The 20,560-nt window shown below is 44.1% G+C and overlaps 1 protein-coding gene across 1 annotated transcript; it reads right to left on the bottom strand.

Annotated features, from left to right (window-relative positions):
* Window positions 1-349: 349 nt before the first annotated feature.
* On the bottom strand, window positions 350-16,741 carry LOC139398400 (NLR family CARD domain-containing protein 3-like). Its single transcript, XM_071144417.1, has 11 exons — window positions 16,698-16,741; window positions 16,375-16,491; window positions 15,525-15,641; window positions 14,220-14,336; window positions 13,927-14,011; window positions 13,576-13,801; window positions 11,076-12,873; window positions 10,753-10,926; window positions 9,500-9,652; window positions 8,757-8,803; window positions 350-849 (listed from the first exon to the last, which is right to left on the bottom strand). The coding sequence occupies exons 1-11, from the start codon at window positions 16,739-16,741 to the stop codon at window positions 350-352; spliced, it is 3,378 nt and encodes a 1,125-aa protein (XP_071000518.1).
* Window positions 16,742-20,560: the final 3,819 nt, after the last annotated feature.

The raw sequence follows: 20,560 nt of genomic DNA, 5'->3' as shown, positions 1-20,560 counted from the left end.
CATTGGTTCAGAATTTGTTTTCATATTTTAACCTGCGTGTCGTGATCGCATTTGGTGTGGGAGGGGGGGGGGGGCAAAATCAATTTATGCAAGATAGCGCACGCGCGCGCAGCCGGTTTGGGTTCCGTGTATCAGGTCTATGGCAACATCGCTTAACTTCCTACTTCATGTTGAATTATTTTTAATTGTATAATATCTGTAGGCTTGAATACATAATATGCTACGTAACATCTTCTTCTATTGATGGGGAAACTGTATTTCGTACCGAAGAAGAAGAAGAAAGATGGATTTGAATAGCCAGATTTACCTGGAAGGTCCAGTTGCTAAGAAACAATTAGGTCTAGCAGGTCTAGCAGCTCGAGCTAAAAATCACCCTGCACAGGGACACCGTCTCCTCAACCAAAAACCCTGGATAGAGGGGCTCATTGAATGAGGTGTGGAATGTGTGCAGGTGGGTCAGTGTGTCAGAGGAGATGCTATAGAAGGTAAGAGAACCAGCCTGCCAGTCCAGATACACTCCAACTCTATTGGAGTAAGGGGCCAGTATGGTCGTGTGATTACCATTGTGCCAGGCAGTGTAACCATCACTGTAGCATCCCAGACCCCAAGATATGTCATTGCTTCCAAGTAGATTGGAATCAAAACTACTTTTTCTTTTATAGGTCACTGCCAAACGAGTTTTCTCCCCACTCCACTCTACCTCCCAGTAACAACGCCCATTCAGACCCTCTCTACACAGCACCTGTGGCCGGTCCTTAAAACTCTCCACCGATGTCACTTTTCTGTTGTCCTCAGACAGAATGAGTTGTCTGCCTGCTGTGTTTGGATCCAGTGTGAGTTCACAGGCATCTGATGGCGAAACCAACAAAAAAAACATATTACATTTGTCCAATCTAGTCAACTAACATTATTCACTGGTCTCCGGCTTCATATCACACCATAAACAACATTGGTTATTGTTTATCTATGCATAGTCACTACACCCCTACCTACATGTACAAATTACCTCAACTAACCTGTACCCCCACACACTGACTCGGTACCGGTACACTCCTGTATATATAGCCTCATTACTAACCTGTACCCCCACACACTGACTCGGTACCGGTACACTCCTGTATATAGCCTCATTACTAGCCTGTACCCCCACACACTGACTCGGTACCGGTACACTCCTGTATATAGCCTTGTTACTAACCTGTACCCCCACACACTGACTCGGTACCGGTACACTCCTGTATATAGCCTCATTACTAACCTGTACCCCCACACATTGACTCGGTACCGGTACCCTGTACCCTGTACCGGTAAAATAAAATAAAATAAAAAACACTGACTCGGTACCGGTACACTCCTGTATATAGCCTTGTTACTAACCTGTACCCCCACACACTGACTCGGTACCGGTACACTCCTGTATATAGCCTTGTTACTAACCTGTACCCCCACACACTGACTCGGTACCGGTACCCTGTATATAGCCTTGTTACTAACCTGTACCCCCACACACTGACTCGGTACCGGTACACTCCTGTATATAGCCTCATTACTAACCTGTACCCCCACACACTGACTCGGTACCGGTACACTCCTGTATATAGCCTCATTACTAACCTGTACCCCCACACACTGACTCGGTACCGGTACCCTGTATATAGCCTTGTTACTAACCTGTACCCCCACACATTGACTCGGTACCGGTACACTCCTGTATATAGCCTCATTACTAACCTGTACCCCCACACACTGACTCGGTACCGGTACCCTGTATATAGCCTTGTTACTAACCTGTACCCCCACACACTGACTCGGTACCGGTACACTCCTGTATATAGCCTCATTACTAACCTGTACCCCCACACACTGACTCGGTACCGGTACACTCCTGTATATAGCCTTGTTACTAACCTGTACCCCCACACACTGACTCGGTACCGGTACACTCCTGTATATAGCCTCATTACTAACCTGTACCCCCACACACTGACTCGGTACCGGTACACTCCTGTATATAGCCTCATTACTAACCTGTACCCCCACACACTGACTCGGTACCGGTACACTCCTGTATATATAGCCTTGTTATTGTTATGTTATTGTGTTACTTTTTGTATTTATTTTTATTTGGTTGATGTCTAACTGTAGACCAAACTCTGTACTTAACACTTATTTTGTTCTTTGGCTGAAATTGAGAATTAAAGAATGGTCACTTAGAATCCCCAACCTTGAAACTCACCAGTTGTCTATGATCTTTTACTGTTAAAACAAATTGTGCACACACAGGAGGCACAGTGAAAATAACGTGCCCGACCAATGGAAACCAGAGGCCCGTCCAACTGATTTGTTCTGGCGCCGGCCCTGGGTCACTAGAGCAGGGACAGGTAACCCTGGTCCCAGAGTGCCATAGGCACTTCATGTTTTTAATTTAACCGACCTGGACCAGGCGGTGTCAGAGGAAGGCTCCAAAAAAATGGTCAAAGACTCCAGTCGCCCTAGTCATAGACTGTTCTCTCTGCTACCGCACGGCAAGCGGTACCGGAGCACCAAGTCTAGCACCAAAAGGCTCCGTAACAGCTTCTACCCCCAAGCCATAATGCCATACTGCTGAACAACTAATCAAAATGGCCACCTGGACTATTAATATTGACCCCACCTTATGTTTTTACACTGCTGCTACTCGCTGTTTATTATCTATACATTGTCACTTTACAAATTACCTCGGCTAACCTGTACCCCTCCACATTGACTCTGTACCGTGCCCGACCAAAGGCCCGTCCAACTGATTTGTTCTGGCGCCGGCCCTGGGTCACTAGAGCAGGGACAGGTAACCCTGGTCCCAGAGTGCCATAGGCACTTCATGTTTTTAATTTAACCAGGCTCCAAAAAAATACCCCCTGTATATAGCCTCCACATTGACTCTGTACCAGTACCCCCTGTATATAGCCTCCACATTGACTCTGTACCGGTAACCCCTGTATATAGCCTCCACATTGACTCTGTACCAGTACCCATTGTATATAGTCTCCACATTGACTCTGTACCGGTACCCCCTGTATATAGTCTCCACATTGACTCTGTACCAGTACCCCCTGTATATAGTCTCCACATTGACTCTGTACCGGTACCCCCTGTATATAGCCTCCACATTGACTCTGTACCAGTACCCCCTGTATATAGTCTCCACATTGACTCTGTACCGGTACCCCCTGTATATAGCCTCCACATTGACTCTGTACCAGTACCCCCTGTATATAGCCTCCACATTGACTCTGTACCGGTACCCCCTGTATATAGTCTCCACATTGACTCTGTACCGGTACCCCCTGTATATAGTCTCCACATTGACTCTGTACCAGTACCCCCTGTATATAGTCTCCACATTGACTCTGTACCAGTACCCCCTGTATATAGCCTCCACATTGACTCTGTACCAGTACCCCCTGTATATAGCCTCCACATTGACTCTGTACCAGTACCCCCTGTATATAGTCTCCACATTGACTCTGTACCAGTACACCCTGTATATAGCCTCCACATTGACTCTGTACCGGTACCCCCTGTAGATAGCCTCCACATTGACTCTGTACCAGTACCCCCTGTATATAGTCTCCACATTGACTCTGTACCAGTACACCCTGTATATAGCCTCCACATTGACTCTGTACCAGTACCCCCTGTATATAGCCTCCACATTGACTCTGTACCGGTACCCCCTGTATATAGTCTCCACATTGACTCTGTACCGGTACCCCCTGTATATAGTCTCCACATTGACTCTATTATCTATACATTGTCACTTTACAAATTACCTCGGCTAACCTGTACCCCTCCACATTGACTCTGTACCGTGCCCGACCAAAGGCCCGTCCAACTGATTTGTTCTGGCGCCGGCCCTGGGTCACTAGAGCAGGGACAGGTAACCCTGGTCCCAGAGTGCCATAGGCACTTCATGTTTTTAATTTAACCAGGCTCCAAAAAAATACCCCCTGTATATAGCCTCCACATTGACTCTGTACCAGTACCCCCTGTATATAGCCTCCACATTGACTCTGTACCGGTAACCCCTGTATATAGCCTCCACATTGACTCTGTACCGGTACCCCCTGTATATAGACTCCACATTGACTCTGTACCGGTACCCCCTGTATATAGACTCCACATTGACTCTGTACCGGTACCCCCTGTATATAGCCTCCACATTGACTCGGTACCTTAACACCCTGTATATAGCCTCCACATTGACTCTGTACCGGTAACCCCTGTATATAGCCTCCACATTGACTCTGTACCGGTACCCCCTGTAAATAGACTCCACATTGACTCTGTACCGGTACCCCCTGTATATAGACTCCACATTGACTCTGTACCGGTACCCCCTGTATATAGACTCCACATTGACTCTGTACCAGTACCCCCTGTATATAGCCTCCACATTGACTCTGTACCAGTACCCCCTGTATATAGCCTCCACATTGACTCTGTACCAGTACCCCCTGTATATAGCCTCCACATTGACTCTGTACCAGTACCCCCTGTATATAGCCTCCACATTGACTCTGTACCAGTACCCCCTGTATATAGCCTCCACATTGACTCTGTACCAGTACCCCCTGTATATAGCCTCCACATTGACTCTGTACCAGTACCCCCTGTATATAGCCTCCACATTGACTCTGTACCGGTACCCCCTGTATATAGCCTCCACATTCACTCTGTACCAGTACCCCCTGTATATAGTCTCCACATTGACTCTGTACCAGTACCCCCTGTATATAGCCTCCACATTCACTCTGTACCAGTACCCCCTGTATATAGCCTCCACATTGACTCTGTACCGGTACCCCCTGTATATAGCCTCCACATTCACTCTGTACCAGTACCCCCTGTATATAGTCTCCACATTGACTCTGTACCAGTACCCCCTGTATATAGCCTCCACATTCACTCTGTACCAGTACCCCCTGTATATAGCCTCCACATTGACTCTGTACCGGTACCCCCTGTATATAGCCTCCACATTCACTCTGTACCAGTACCCCCTGTATATAGCCTCCACATTAACTCTGTACCGGTACCCCCTGTATATAGCCTTCACATTGACTCTGTACCAGTACCCCCTGTATATAGTCTCCACATTGACTCTGTACCGGTACCCCCTGTATATAGTCTCCACATTGACTCTGTACCGGTACCCCCTGTATATAGCCTCCACATTGACTCTGTACCGGTACCCCCTGTATATAGCCTCCACATTGACTCTGTACCAGTACCCCCTGTATATAGCCTCCACATTGACTCTGTACCAGTACCCCCTGTATATAGCCTTCACATTGACTCTGTACCAGTACCCCCTGTATATAGCCTTCACATTGACTCTGTACCAGTACCCCCTGTATATAGTCTCCACATTGACTCTGTACCGGTACCCCCTGTATATAGTCTCCACATTGACTCTGTACCGGTACCCCCTGTATATAGCCTCCACATTGACTCTGTACCGGTACCCCCTGTATATAGCCTCCACATTGACTCTGTACCAGTACCCCCTGTATATAGTCTCCACATTGACTCTGTACCGGTACCCCCTGTATATAGTCTCCACATTGACTCTGTACCAGTACCCCCTGTATATAGCCTCCACATTGACTCTGTGCCGGTACCCCCTGTATATAGCCTCCACATTCACTCTGTACCAGTACCCCCTGTATATAGCCTCCACATTGACTCTGTACCGGTACCCCCTGTATATAGCCTCCACATTCACTCTGTACCAGTACCCCCTGTATATAGTCTCCACATTGACTCTGTACCAGTACCCCCTGTATATAGCCTCCACATTCACTCTGTACCAGTACCCCCTGTATATAGCCTCCACATTGACTCTGTACCGGTACCCCCTGTATATAGCCTCCACATTCACTCTGTACCAGTACCCCCTGTATATAGCCTCCACATTGACTCTGTACCGGTACCCCCTGTATATAGCCTCCACATTGACTCTGTACCAGTACCCATTGTATATAGTCTCCACATTGACTCTGTACCGGTACCCCCTGTATATAGTCTCCACATTGACTCTGTACCAGTACCCCCTGTATATAGTCTCCACATTGACTCTGTACCGGTACCCCCTGTATATAGCCTCCACATTGACTCTGTACCAGTACCCCCTGTATATAGTCTCCACATTGACTCTGTACCGGTACCCCCTGTATATAGTCTCCACATTGACTCTGTACCAGTACCCCCTGTATATAGCCTCCACATTGACTCTGTACCAGTACCCCCTGTATATAGCCTCCACATTGACTCTGTACCAGTACCCCCTGTATATAGTCTCCACATTGACTCTGTACCAGTACACCCTGTATATAGCCTCCACATTGACTCTGTACCGGTACCCCCTGTAGATAGCCTCCACATTGACTCTGTACCAGTACCCCCTGTATATAGTCTCCACATTGACTCTGTACCAGTACACCCTGTATATAGCCTCCACATTGACTCTGTACCAGTACCCCCTGTATATAGCCTCCACATTGACTCTGTACCGGTACCCCCTGTATATAGTCTCCACATTGACTCTGTACCGGTACCCCCTGTATATAGTCTCCACATTGACTCTGTACCAGTACACCCTGTATATAGCCTCCACATTGACTCTGTACCAGTACCCCCTGTATATAGTCTCCACATTGACTCTGTACCAGTACCCCCTGTATATAGCCTCCACATTGACTCTGTACCAGTACCCCCTGTATATAGCCTCCACATTGACTCTGTACCAGTACCCCCTGTATATAGTCTCCACATTGACTCTGTACCAGTACCCCCTGTATAGAGCCTCTTTATTGTTACGTAAATGTGTTTTGATTGATTAGATTTTTTTAAACTTAAGTTTATTTAGTAAATATTTTATTAACTCTATTTATTTGAACTGCGTTGATTGAGGTCTTGTCAGTAATCATTTCACTGTAAGGTCTACTACACCTGTTGTATTCAGCATTTCACTGTAAGGTCTACTACACCTGTTGTATTCAGCATTTCACTGTAAGGTCTACTACACCTGTTGTATTCAGCATTTCACTGTAAGGTCTACTACACCTGTTGTATTCAGCATTTCACTGTAAGGTCTACAACACCTGTTGTATTCAGCATTTCACTGTAAGGTCTACTACACCTGTTGTATTCAGCATTTCACGGTAAGGTCTACTACACCTGTTGTATTCAGCATTTCACGGTAAGGTCTACTACACCTGTTGTATTCAGCATTTCACTGTAAGGTCTACTACACCTGTTGTATTCAGCATTTCACTGTAAGGTCTACTACACCTGTTGTATTCAGCATTTCACTGTAAGGTCTACTACACCTGTTGTATTCAGTATTTCACTGTAAGGTCTACTACACCTGTTGTATTCAGCATTTCACGGTAAGGTCTACTACACCTGTTGTATTCAGCATTTCACGGTAAGGTCTACTACACCTGTTGTATTCAGCATTTCACTGTAAGGTCTACTACACCTGTTGTATTCAGCATTTCACTGTAAGGTCTACTACACCTGTTGTATTCAGCATTTCACTGTAAGGTCTACTACACCTGTTGTATTCGGCGCATGTGACAAATAACATTTGATTTGACTTTTGATTTGAAAACCAGGTGTGTTGAATTTAGGCAATCACTAAACTGATCAATTAGCTCAGTTGTTCAGGTGTGGTGCCTAGTTGGAACAAAACCCTGCAAACTTACGGCACTCCAGGGTTGCATTCCAAACACTTAACAGACACACCCTCTCCCCTCAGCCCTCAAATTGAAGTGGACACTATCGATGACGTATCACGACGTCTGACGAGTTTACACTTGCAGGCAAAGGGGCGAGGAAGGAAGGAATGCATTTTAAATGGACCGCCCTTGCCCTGAAATTCGTCACTCGTTCGTCCCGCGATTATTGTTTTTTCAGCCGCTGGTAGCTTGTGGGTGCTTTATATGCCCTACAGTCAATTATGATTACATGTTTACTTATTTTAACTGTATAATTATTAATATACGCATACTGTATGATAGCTAGCAAATTAATTAGCTAACTGACGTTAGCCTGCCTAGCTGGAACTTCTGAAGAATTTCCAAAAGCTAACCAAAGAAAAATATCATTAATTTTACGAAACGTGTTTGTGCAATTTCTAACTTAATTCCATTTGTTTTTACTTACACTTGTATGTTGACTCCATATTGACGTTGAGGTTTTGGTGAACTTTTCTTAGTCTCCATTGAATTATGGAGTGTTTCAGGCCCTGAAGTGAACAGAATCGTAAACTCCATTAAAAAGGAAGTCAGAAGGACTTGCATTGCAAACTTCTCTTGCTTGGCTAATCATTTGGACCGATGACAAATATGGCCTCGGGGATTCCCCCAAGGGTAAGTGGACGAGGGTGTGTCTTTAATGAGTTTGAAATGCAGCCTAGGAACAGGGTTGCCAAGCCCTGCCCTAGAGTCTAGGAAGAAACACAGCCTAGGAATAGATTTGCCTAGCCCTGCCCTAGAGTCTAGGAAGAAACACAGCCTAGGAACAGGGTTGCCAAGCCCTGCCCTAGAGTCTAGGAAGAAACACAGCCTAGGAACAGGGTTGCCAAGCCCTGCCCTAGAGTCTAGGAAGAAACGCAGGTCACTATATGGAACTTGAATCAGATCTTTGCATCAGAGCCTCCACAGCCCTGTTTCAGCTCAATACATTTTTTAACTTAAGCATTCATCACTTACATTTTTTAAGCCCAGGTTGTAACCGGAGCGCTTCACCATTGTCCAAACTGTAAAAGATGATGTAAACATTTTTTAAAAAAGGATAAAAAAAAAAAAAAGATAATGATTCATATATATCAGACTTACACACATGAAGTGTTGAGATTAGTTACTCGTTACATTTAACAATATTACAGACAATATTACTGGAAAGTAACATATTATATTACTAGTTACATTACATTGAGTTACTTTCATGAAAAAAAATATCAATATCTCACTGTTTGTTTGACTGTCGGGAGGAACAAGGCGAGCCTTGCCCACTCTACCAAAGATAGGCTGCTTCCTAACTCAGGTTAGATCACTAGTTCCTCCTTCCATCTGATAGGCTACTTACTAACTCAGGTTTGACACGCAGGAACACACTCACATGCATGCAGACACACAGGAACACACTCACATGCATGCAGACACACAGGAACACACTCACATGCATGCAGACACACAGGAACACACTCGCATGCAGGCAGACACACAGGAACACACTCACATGCATGCAGACACACAGGAACACACTCACATGCATGCAGACACACAGGAACACACTCACATGCATGCAGACACACAGGAACACACTCACATGCATGCAGACACACAGGAACACACTCACATGCATGCAGACACACAGGAACACACTCACATGCATGCAGGAACACACTCCCATGCAGGCAGACAATACTGATAGAGGCAAACACTCAAAATACTTGAGTTTCTCCAGTCCTGCAGAGAACAGCTTCAGTGCTGAGTCTTCTGGGTGATTGTAGCTCAGGTCCAGCTCTCTTAGATGTGAGGGGTTTGACTTCAGAGCTGAGGCCAGAGAAGCACAGCCTTCCTCTGTGACCAGGCAGCCTGACAGCCTGCAGAGAGTTGATCATCATTTCTATACGTAAGCATTTCCACATTACACACCAACATTATTTTATATACGGACTGCTAAAATCTTAAGTGGGCAGCTATCTTTTCATTCTTTTTGCCAGATAAACAACTGCAATGAAAACATTATTATTATTTTTTTTACAAAAGAGAATGAGTGGTTTATTGTACATTGATTTGAGTTAATACATCTCTTCCTATAACGAACATGACAAGAAAGCAGTCTTTTTTTTAAAACAAAATACAGACTGGGAGCAGTGAATACTCAGTTCTCATGCCCAAATATATTAGGCTGGTACACACTAAGAAAAGAGGGTTCCTCAAGGGTTCTTTGGGAAGTGTGATGGTTCTATGTGGAACCATAATGACTCGCAGAACTCGTTGAGACCTTTAATGGTTATTTGGGAAATGTGGGACCTTTAATGGTTCTTTGCGGTTCACAAAAGGGTCCCTTTCCTCTTTGAGTGATGATTAAAATGTAGGGGTGGTGGCCCATTCTAATATTTTGGGGCATGGTTTGCAAACACAGCTCTTCTTGTGCACCCGTGAGAGTGTTTACCAGTATATCTCATGTTGTGTTAGGCCATCACATGACTGTGGCCTGTGACGGTGTCTTGGGATAGCTTCACATACTGTATGTCCTTCTGTCAATTGAGAACGGTTGAGTAACTCAGTAGTTCATAATGATCTCCTCAGAGACTCCCTCTGCTGTTACAGAACTAACAAACCTGATTCAACCTTTTTTAAATGTATATAATATGGATAGCCAGAATTTAAAAAATATATATGTGTGGTTCTTCAATAGGATCTATCTCTATAGAACCATTCTCCATAAAGGTTTGATAAAGAACCATAGAAAGGGAACCCTTTTTTTGGGGTGATTAGGAAAGAGTTCCTTATAGGTTCCATTTAGAACCTTATAGCATGGTTCTTTATAGAACATTCATAAAAGGTTCTATAAAGAACCAAAATGGGATCCACTATGGCAACAAGCCAAATAATCATTTTTTTGGGGCACAGAAGCGTTTGTGTTTAGTGTGTATCAGCCTACAGTATAGTGGAACTATTATAAGTACATGTTGACCTCAGTGTCTCCAGTTGACAGTGTGGACTCTCCAGTCCAGCAGAGAGCAGCTTCACTCCTGAATCCTGCAAGTCATTGTTACTCAGGTCCAGCACCCTCAGCTGGGAGGAGTTTGAGCTGAGAGTCGAGGCCAAAGAAGCACAGCAGCTCTCTGTGAGGTTACATCCATTCAGCCTAAATGGAAAGTAGAAATAGGAAATGTTCACAATTGTGTGCGTGCCATGTTATTTGATTTTAAAAAAAAAAACAGTAATTATGTTTTATTGTGGTGTAAATATAAACATTATTTCAGATGTTTACGTTTTTAATATCCATGTACTTACAGTGCTGTTCTGGAGGCTTTGACCACTGGCAGCAGCCTAACAAGACCTTCCTCTGATCTGGAGTATTTCTTCAGGTCAAACACTTCCAGCTTCTCTTCTGAAGTCAGCAACACAAAGACCAGAGCTGACCAATGAGCAGATGAGAGGCTGGCTTCTGAGAGACTTCCTGATCTCAGGTAGCTTTGGATCTCCTCCACTAAAGAATGGTCATTCAACTCATTCAGACAGTGGAACAGATTGATGCATCTCTCCGAGGTGGGCTTGTCCCTGATCTTTGCCTTGATGTACTTGACAATCATTTCATTGGTCTGTGAGCTGCTACTTGTCTGTGTCAGTAGGCCTCGTAGGAGAGTCTGATTGGACTTCAATGAGAGGCCCAGAAGGAAGCGGAGGAACAGGTCCAGGTGTCCACTCTCACTCTCTAAAGCTTTGTCCACTGCACTCCTTGCCAGGTCGATTAGACGGTTGTCAATAGACAGTGTCCGCAGCTTGGCAGAGGTTGATTGCGGATTGGCCATTAGATTCACGTTGTTGTTGACGGCTGAGAGGAACACATACACAGCAGCCATGAACTCCTGGATGCTCAGATGAACAAAGCAGTATACCTTCTCCTGGTACAGCCCATTCTCCTCTCGGAAGATCTGTGTGCACAGTCCTGAATACACTGATGCCTCTCTGACATCAATACCACATTTGTTCAGGTCTTCCTCATAGAAAATCAGATTGCCTATCTCCAACTGTTGGAAAGCCAGTTTCCCCAGTGACATAATGCTCTCTTTATCCCAGTGTTGATCGATCTGCTCTTTCCCTTCAAACTTCACCATTGTCTGTTTGGACTGAAATATGAGGAAATACATGTACATCTCAGTCAGAGTCTTGGGCATCACTCTTTTTTCTGTCTTCATTATGTTCTCAAAAACTGTAGCAGAAATCAAACAGAAGACAGGTATGTGGCACATAATGTGGATGCTCCTTGATATCTTGATATGTGAGATGATTCTGCTGACCAAATTCTCATCACTGATTCTCTTCCTGAAGTACTCCTCCTTCTGTGGATCGTTGAACCCTCGTACCTCTGTCACCTGGTCAACACACCCCGGAGGGATCTGATTGGCTGCTGCAGGTCGGGAGGTTATCCAGAGGAAAGCGGAGGGAAACAGATTCCCCTTGATGAGATTTGTCAGCAGCACATCCACTGAGGTAGACTCTGTGACATCAAAACAGATCTTGTTGTTCTTGAAGTCTAGAGGAAGTCGACACTCATCCAGACCATCAAGGACAAACAGAACGTTGTACTTGTCATAGTTAGAGATTCCTGATTCTTTGGTTTCCATGACAAAGCGATGAAGAAGTTCCATCATGCTGTGGTTTCTCTCCTTCATCAAATTCATCTCCCGAAAAGAAAGTGGAAATATGAATTGAAGCTCCTGGTTTGCGTTCCCTTCAGCCCAGTCCAGAATGAACTTCTGCACAGAGACTGTTTTTCCAATGCCAGCGACTCCTGTCGTCAGCACAGTTCTGATAGATTTATCTTGTCCAGGTAAGGGCCGAAAGATGTCATTGCATTTTATTGGTGTCTCATGTGTTGCTGGTCTCCTGGACGCTGCCTCAATCTGTGTCATCTCATTTTCATTATTGACTCCTCCACTTCTACCCTCTGTGATATAGAGCTCTGTATAGATCTTACTGAGAAGTCTGGAGTTTCCTTGTTTCGCTATTCCCTCCAATACACATTCAAACTTATTTTTCAGATGAGATTTTAGCTTACGTTGGCTCTTCATGGCAGGTGTATCTAAAAAATGTAAATAACAATGCAGACAAATGATGATCAGAGGATGATCGCTCCCGGTAATCCTTTTTTACATTAATTCATATTTAATTGATACATTTTTTATTTTTTTTTAAATGTACGGTCATTTTGTATCAGCTTTTTGTTCTTTGACTGCTTTTTGAGAATTATTGATGAATTGGTCATCTTGAATGAAGCAAGCTTGGGGACTGTTTGGATTTTAAATGATTAGAATGCCACATTGGTAGCTTGGTAAACTATCTATATGGGGCGGCAGGGTAGCCTAGTGGTTAGAGCGTTGGACTAGTAACCGGAAGGTTGAAAGTTCAAACCCCCGAGCTGACAAGGTACAAATCTGTTCAGTTCTGCCCCTGAACAGGCAGGCAACACCCACTGTTCCTAGGTAAGTATTTGTTCTTAACTGACTTAAAAAATACATCAAAAATACTCTCAGAGTAGCTTCACCAACATTGACAATTCATTGATTTGTTGTATGCGTCGTTCTGCCCCTGCCTGTTCAGGGGCAGAACGACAGCTCGGGGGTTTGAACTTGAAACCTTCCGGTTACTAGTCCAACACTCTAACCACTAGACTACCCTGCTGCCCCAGGGGGTAATTGTACAATCTGATTATAACTAATGGGATTTTTTTTTTAAACCAACACACTTTCGCATATCATAAATTGAGCCTTAAACTACATTTTGAGAAATTTACTTTTCTCCAGTTTGTCAGCGAGCTCCATCTGGTTAATGTTCCTCAGGATGTACAGTGAGATGTCCAGAGCACCCTCTCGGGCAATCCTCTCCGGTTTATCCACGTCTTTGTCCTCTGTCTGACTCCCGAAGAATACTGGGTGATCTGAACTCTCAGAACATAGAATCCTGTTGATATTCTTCAACTCATTCTTCACAAATGTGATGAAATTTTCTTCAAGTGACTGAACACAAAAATACATAAATTCAGATCAAAAGAATACCAATGTAATTTCAGCATATTGTAAAACTATGCTTTTATATCAAGTTTCTTTACTGAGGTAATCGAGACCAATGTAAAACATCTCACTTTTAGTATAGCGGGCAGGTCTTGTTGATGACTCTGGGCAGACTGACCACTAGGAATCTCTGACTTTGGTCTGTTCTGTTGGTGTCTGTGGACAAAACACAAGATTATACACCTTACCCTACATACAGTAACTGGAAGATACGCACACACACACACACGCACGCACGCACTCTCACACACACACACACACACACACACACACACATAGGCTACAGTGTACAAAAACACATACATGTACACACACACACACAAACTGTCATGGATGATCTACCTGTGTAATACATTTATCATACCTTTGTTTCGTAGAACCATCTCTCTTCCTGAAAAGCACTGGATGTTCCATAGATTGGTCACTCTTCATGGACACACAGCTAGTTACAGGTGAGACTGGTCTCTTCTGCTGGATTGGGCTTAAACACAACAGAGACAGACATTCAGCCTCTAATCTGTTCTGTGTAATGATGATGATGATGATGTCACAAACTGTAAAGGTTCAGACAGAACATACATGTATGCTATTGTAGACACACAGATACACACACACACACACACACACACACACACACACAGAGATACACGCACACATATACACACACACACATAGAGAAGCACACACACAGACACAGACAGACAGACACGCACACATATACACACACACAGACAGACACACAAACACACAAACGGACACAGAGAAACATGCACATAGAGAAACAGACACACAGAGAAGCACACACACAGACACAGACAGACAGACACGCACACATATACACACACACACAGAGAGAAACACACACAGACAGACACACAAACACACAAACGGACACAGAGAAACATGCACATAGAGAAACAGACACACAGAGAAGCACACACACAGACACAGACAGACAGACACACACACATATACACACACGGACACACACACAGACAGACAGACACACACACATATACACACACACACAGAGAGAAACACACACAGACAGACACACAAACGGACACAGAGAAACATGCACATAGAGAAACAGACACACAGAGAAGCACACACACAGACACAGACAGACAGACAAACACACATATACACACACGGACAGACAGACACACAGACAGACAGACACACACACACAGAGAGAAACACACACAGACAGACACACAAACACACAAACGGACACAGAGAAACATGCACATAGTGAAACAGACACACAGAGAAGCACACACACAGACACAGACAGACAGACACACACACATATACACACACGGACACACACACAGACAGACAGACACACACACATATACACACACACACAGAGAGAAACACACACAGACAGACACACAAACACACAAACGGACACAGAGAAACATGCACATAGAGAAACAGACACACAGAGAAGCACACACACAGACACAGACAGACAGACACACACACAGACACAGACCGACAGACACACACACAGACAGACAGACACACAAATACACACACGGACACACACAATATACACACACACGTAGGCTACAGTGTACAAAAACACATGCACTCACACACACACATGTACACACACACAAACTGTCATGGATGATCTACCTGTGTAATGCATTTCTCATACCTTTGTTTCGTAGAACCATCTCTCTTCCTGAAAAGCACTGGATGTTCCATAGATTGGTCACTCTTCATGGACACACAGCTAGTTACAGGTGAGACTGGTCTCTTCTGCTGGATTGGGCTTAAACACAACAGAGACAGACATTCAGCCTCTAATCTGTTCTGTGTAATGATGATGATGATGTCACAAACTGTAAAGGTTCAGACAGAACATTCATGTATGCTATTGTAGACACACAGATACACACACACACACACACACAGATACACACACACATATACACACACACACATAGAGAAGCACACACACAGACACAGACAGACAGACACACAAACACACAAACGGACACAGAGAAACATGCACATAGAGAAGCACACACACAGACACAGACAGACAGACACGCACACATATACACACACACACACAGAGAGAACCACACACACACAGAGAAACACACACAGACAGACACACAAACACACAAACGGACACAGAGGAACATGCACATAGAGAAACAGACACACAGAGAAGCACACACACAGACACAGACAGACACACAAATACACACACCGACACAGACACAGACAGACAGACACACAAATACACACACAGACACAGACACAGACAGACAGACACACAAATACACACACAGACACAGACAGACAGACACACGAATACACACACACACACAGACACAGACAGACAGACACACAAATACACACACAGACACAAACACAGACACGGACACACACAATATACACACACACGTAGGCTACAGTGTACAAAAACACATACATGTACACACACACACACAAACTGTCATGGATGATCTACCTGTGTAATACATTTATCATACCTTTGTTTCGTAGAACCATCTCTCTTCCTGAAAAGCACTGGATGTTCCATAGATTGGTCACTCTTCATGGACACACAGCTAGTTACAGGTGAGACTGGTCTCTTCTGCTGGATTGGGCTTAAACACAACAGAGACAGACATTCAGCCTCTAATCTGTTCTGTGTAATGATGATGATGATGATGATGTCACAAACTGTAAAGGTTCAGACAGAACATACATGTATGCTATTGTAGACACACACACACACACAGATACACACACACACACACAGACAGACAGACAGACAGACACACACACTCTCTATCTATCCCTTTCCTCCCACCTTTCAGCTTTTGAGTTGGAGTCATGTTCTCCAGAGAGACTCATCTTAGAGGCAGTGGTCCACTGCTCTCCCTCCTCAGAGAGACTTATCTTAGAGGCAGTGCCCCACTGCTCTCCCTCCTCAGAGAGACTCATCTTAGAGGCAGTGGTCCACTGCTCTCCCTCCTCAGAGAGACTCATTGAACCTAACCAAGACATGAAGCAGAACGGTACAGTAACGTTAGGAAAAAATCCAGACGGTCATGAAACACAACAGTTGAAGCACAATGAGGCACAATAACATTAGCCATACAAAGCTCCTCTGATCCAAGGTCAATGGTAGCTTGTTGGTTAGAGCGTTGGGCCAGTAACCAAAAGGTTGCTGGATCGAATCCACGAGCTGGCAAGGTAAGAATCTGTCATTCTGCCCCATGAGCAAGGCTCTTAACCCACCAGCCACCGTGCTTCTACACCTGCATTGCTTGCTGTTTGGGGTTTTAGGCTGGGTTTCTGTATAGCACTTTGTGACATCAGCTGATGTAAGAAGAGCTTTATAAATACATTTGATTGATTGATTGATTGTTATTCCCCGGGCGCCAAACATGTTGATGTGGATTAAGGCAGCCACCCGCGCCTCTCTGACTCAGAGGGGTTGGGTTAAATGCAGAAGACACGTTTCAGTTGAAGGCATTCTGACCAGGTATCCTCCTTTTCCCTGACATACAGACTGTTGCACGTGTCTTATCAATAAACCCAAGACACAGTACAGTGAAACAAACTGACACTTTGACATAAGTACAACATTTACATGTTTGTCCTTTAGCAGAGCAATTTACCAGTTAGTGCATTCATCTTCAGATAGCTAGGTGAGACAACTACATAGCACAGGCTTAGTCAGTGCATTCATCTTCAGATAGCTAGGTGAGACAACTACATAGCACAGGCTTAGTCAGTGCACTCATCTTCAGATAGCTAGGTGAGACAACTACATAGCAGAGGCTTAGTCAGTGCATTCATCTTCAGATAGCTAGGTGAGACAACTACATAGCAGAGGCTTAGTCAGTGCATTCATCTTCAGATAGCTAGGTGAGACAACTACATAGCAGAGGCTTAGTCAGTGCATTCATCTTCAGATAGCTAGGTGAGACAACTACATAGCAGAGGCTTAGTCAGTGCATTCATCTTCAGATAGCTAGGTGAGACAACTACATAGCAGAGGCTTAGTCAGTGCATTCATCTTCAGATAGCTAGGTGAGACAACTACATAGCAGAGGCTTAGTCAGTGCATTCATCTTCAGATAGCTAGGTGAGACAACTACATAGCACAGGCTTAGTCAGTGCATTCATCTTCAGATAGCTAGGTGAGACAACTACATAGCACAGGCTTAGTCAGTGCATTCATCTTCAGATAGCTAGGTGAGACAACTACATAGCAGAGGCTTAGTCAGTGCACTCATCTTCAGATAGCTAGGTGAGACAACTACATAGCACAGGCTTAGTCAGTGCATTCATCTTCAGATAGCTAGGTGAGACAACTACATAGCAGAGGCTTAGTCAGTGCACTCATCTTCAGATAGCTAGGTGAGACAACTACATAGCACAGGCTTAGTTATCTTCTACCAGGGGTCCTCAACAACATTCAGCCTTCCTCTGTTACCTTCCACCAGGGGTCTCCAACAACAAGGTGACCTTATAACCGTCATACCGATAGTGATGAGTCATGACAGCAGTCAAATTCCACGGTCATCTCCTTTTATTCACTCTGGACATGTGTTAGTAGTACCCAACTCGCTCGTGATCATCAGGCCGCTAACGGCCTGGTAGTCAGGGATCTATTATCCCTCTAACCTCTCTGACATCAATGCAAATGAGATGGGAAAATCACATCAAAACACTTATCATCAAAACAGTATCATGCTTTTAAAACTCACGTTAACTTGTGATCGATCAATTTGAAGAAAGTGATGCTTTCTGAGGTGATGATTAATTAAAAACACCCATATTACAGTTTATTCATATGCACAGGCCTATATGAGCCCAAGCCTGAAAAAAAAAAACTGATATAAAATAATAATTGTGGATGGACTGGTTAATATATACTACCATCCAAACCTTACATCCATGAGTCTGGAAGAGGACGTATAGGCCCGAGGCGATGATGTTGGTTGCTTACAGAGTTAGCCTACAATTATATTGAATTTGTAGGCCTATTTCATTTTCAATAGTCTAGTAATAGGGAATTAGTTATATTATCATATCTAATAGGCTGACACGTTACCTATAATAGCTGCAGAATATCTCACCACCGGGTACGTTTCCAACTCCTCCTCCTCTCTCTCTCTCTCTCTCTCTCTCCTTCTTGCCTTTCTCGAGCGCGCAGAGAAAGGGGCTGTCAACGGTTTAATGAAATGCTTTGTGGTGAAAACACGAGACTTATTATTGTTCCCGAACAGTTTTCCAAATGAAGTGCGAATCTGTACACTCACCCATTCAGGTCAGAGTGTTTTCGTCATCCGAAGGGAAAAGACGAATGTTTCGGAGGACGTTTTATTTTTCAACAGTAACACGTATGTCTGAATGTTGTGCCTGTATCAAAATGTAACTTGCAGGGAGGGGTTTATTTGTTTTACATGCTGTGTAATAATAGGTCATTACCACTAATTACTTCCTGTTACTTTGATAAGTTTCAGACATTTGTTCTACTGTATAACTGTTACTATTCTTCAATGTTTAGAGTTACCAGTGCTAAGTTGTGTATTGTTTATCGAGCTGGGACCGAAAGACTGAAAAACAGCTTCAATCTCAAGGCCATCAGACTGTTAAATAGCCATCACTAGCCAGCTACCACCAGGCTACTCAACCATGCACCTTAGAAAGCTGTGTCTTCAGAAAATATTAAAGACTTTCCCCTCCTTTACTTTTTCCACATTTTGTTAAGTTACAACCTTATTCTAAAATGGATTACATGTTTTTTTCCCCTCATCAATCTACACACAATACCCCATAATGACATCACAATACCCCATAATGACATCACAATACCCCGTAATGACACCACAATACCCCATAATGACATCACAATACCCCATAATGACATCACAATACCCCGTAATGACATCACAATACCCCATAATGACATCACAATACCCCATAATGACATCACAATACCCCAAAATGACATCACAATACCCCGTAATGACATCACAATACCCCGTAATGACATCACAATACCCCGTAATGACATCACAATACCCCGTAATGACATCACAATACCCCGTAATGACATCACAATACCCCGTAATGACATCACAATACCCCGTAGTGACATCACAATACCCCGTAGTGACATCACAATACCCCATAATGACATCACAATACCCCATAATGACAAAGTTAAAACAGGTTTGTAGAACATTTTGCAAATATATTACAAATAAAAAATGGAAATATTACATTTACATAAGTATTCAGACCCTTTACTCAGTACTTTGTTGAAGCACCTTTGGCAGCGATTACAGCATTGAGTCTTCTTGGCTATGATGCTACAAGCTTGGCACACCTGTATTTGGGGAGTTTCTCACATTATTCTCTGCAAATCCTCTCAAGCTCTGTCAGGTATTATTGGAAGCGTTGCTGCACAGCTGTTTTCAGGTCTCTCCAGAGATGTTAGATCAGATTCAAGTCTGTGCTCTGGCTGGGCCACTTAAGGACATTCTGAGACTTGTCCTGAAGCCACTCCTGCGTTGTCTTTGCTGTGTGCTTAGGGTTGTTTTCCTGTTGGAAGGTGACCCTTCACCCCAGTCTGAGGTCCTGAGCGCTCTGGAGCAGGTTCTCATCGAGGATCTCTCTGTACTTTGCTCCGTTCATCTTTCCCTTGATCCTAAC

Source organism: Oncorhynchus clarkii, unplaced genomic scaffold (assembly GCF_045791955.1).
Source record: "Oncorhynchus clarkii lewisi isolate Uvic-CL-2024 unplaced genomic scaffold, UVic_Ocla_1.0 unplaced_contig_4719_pilon_pilon, whole genome shotgun sequence".
Taxonomy (NCBI): Eukaryota; Metazoa; Chordata; class Actinopteri; order Salmoniformes; family Salmonidae; genus Oncorhynchus; species Oncorhynchus clarkii.
Note: the sequence above shows the minus strand (reverse complement) of the source record. Positions and strands in the feature narration are given on the sequence as shown.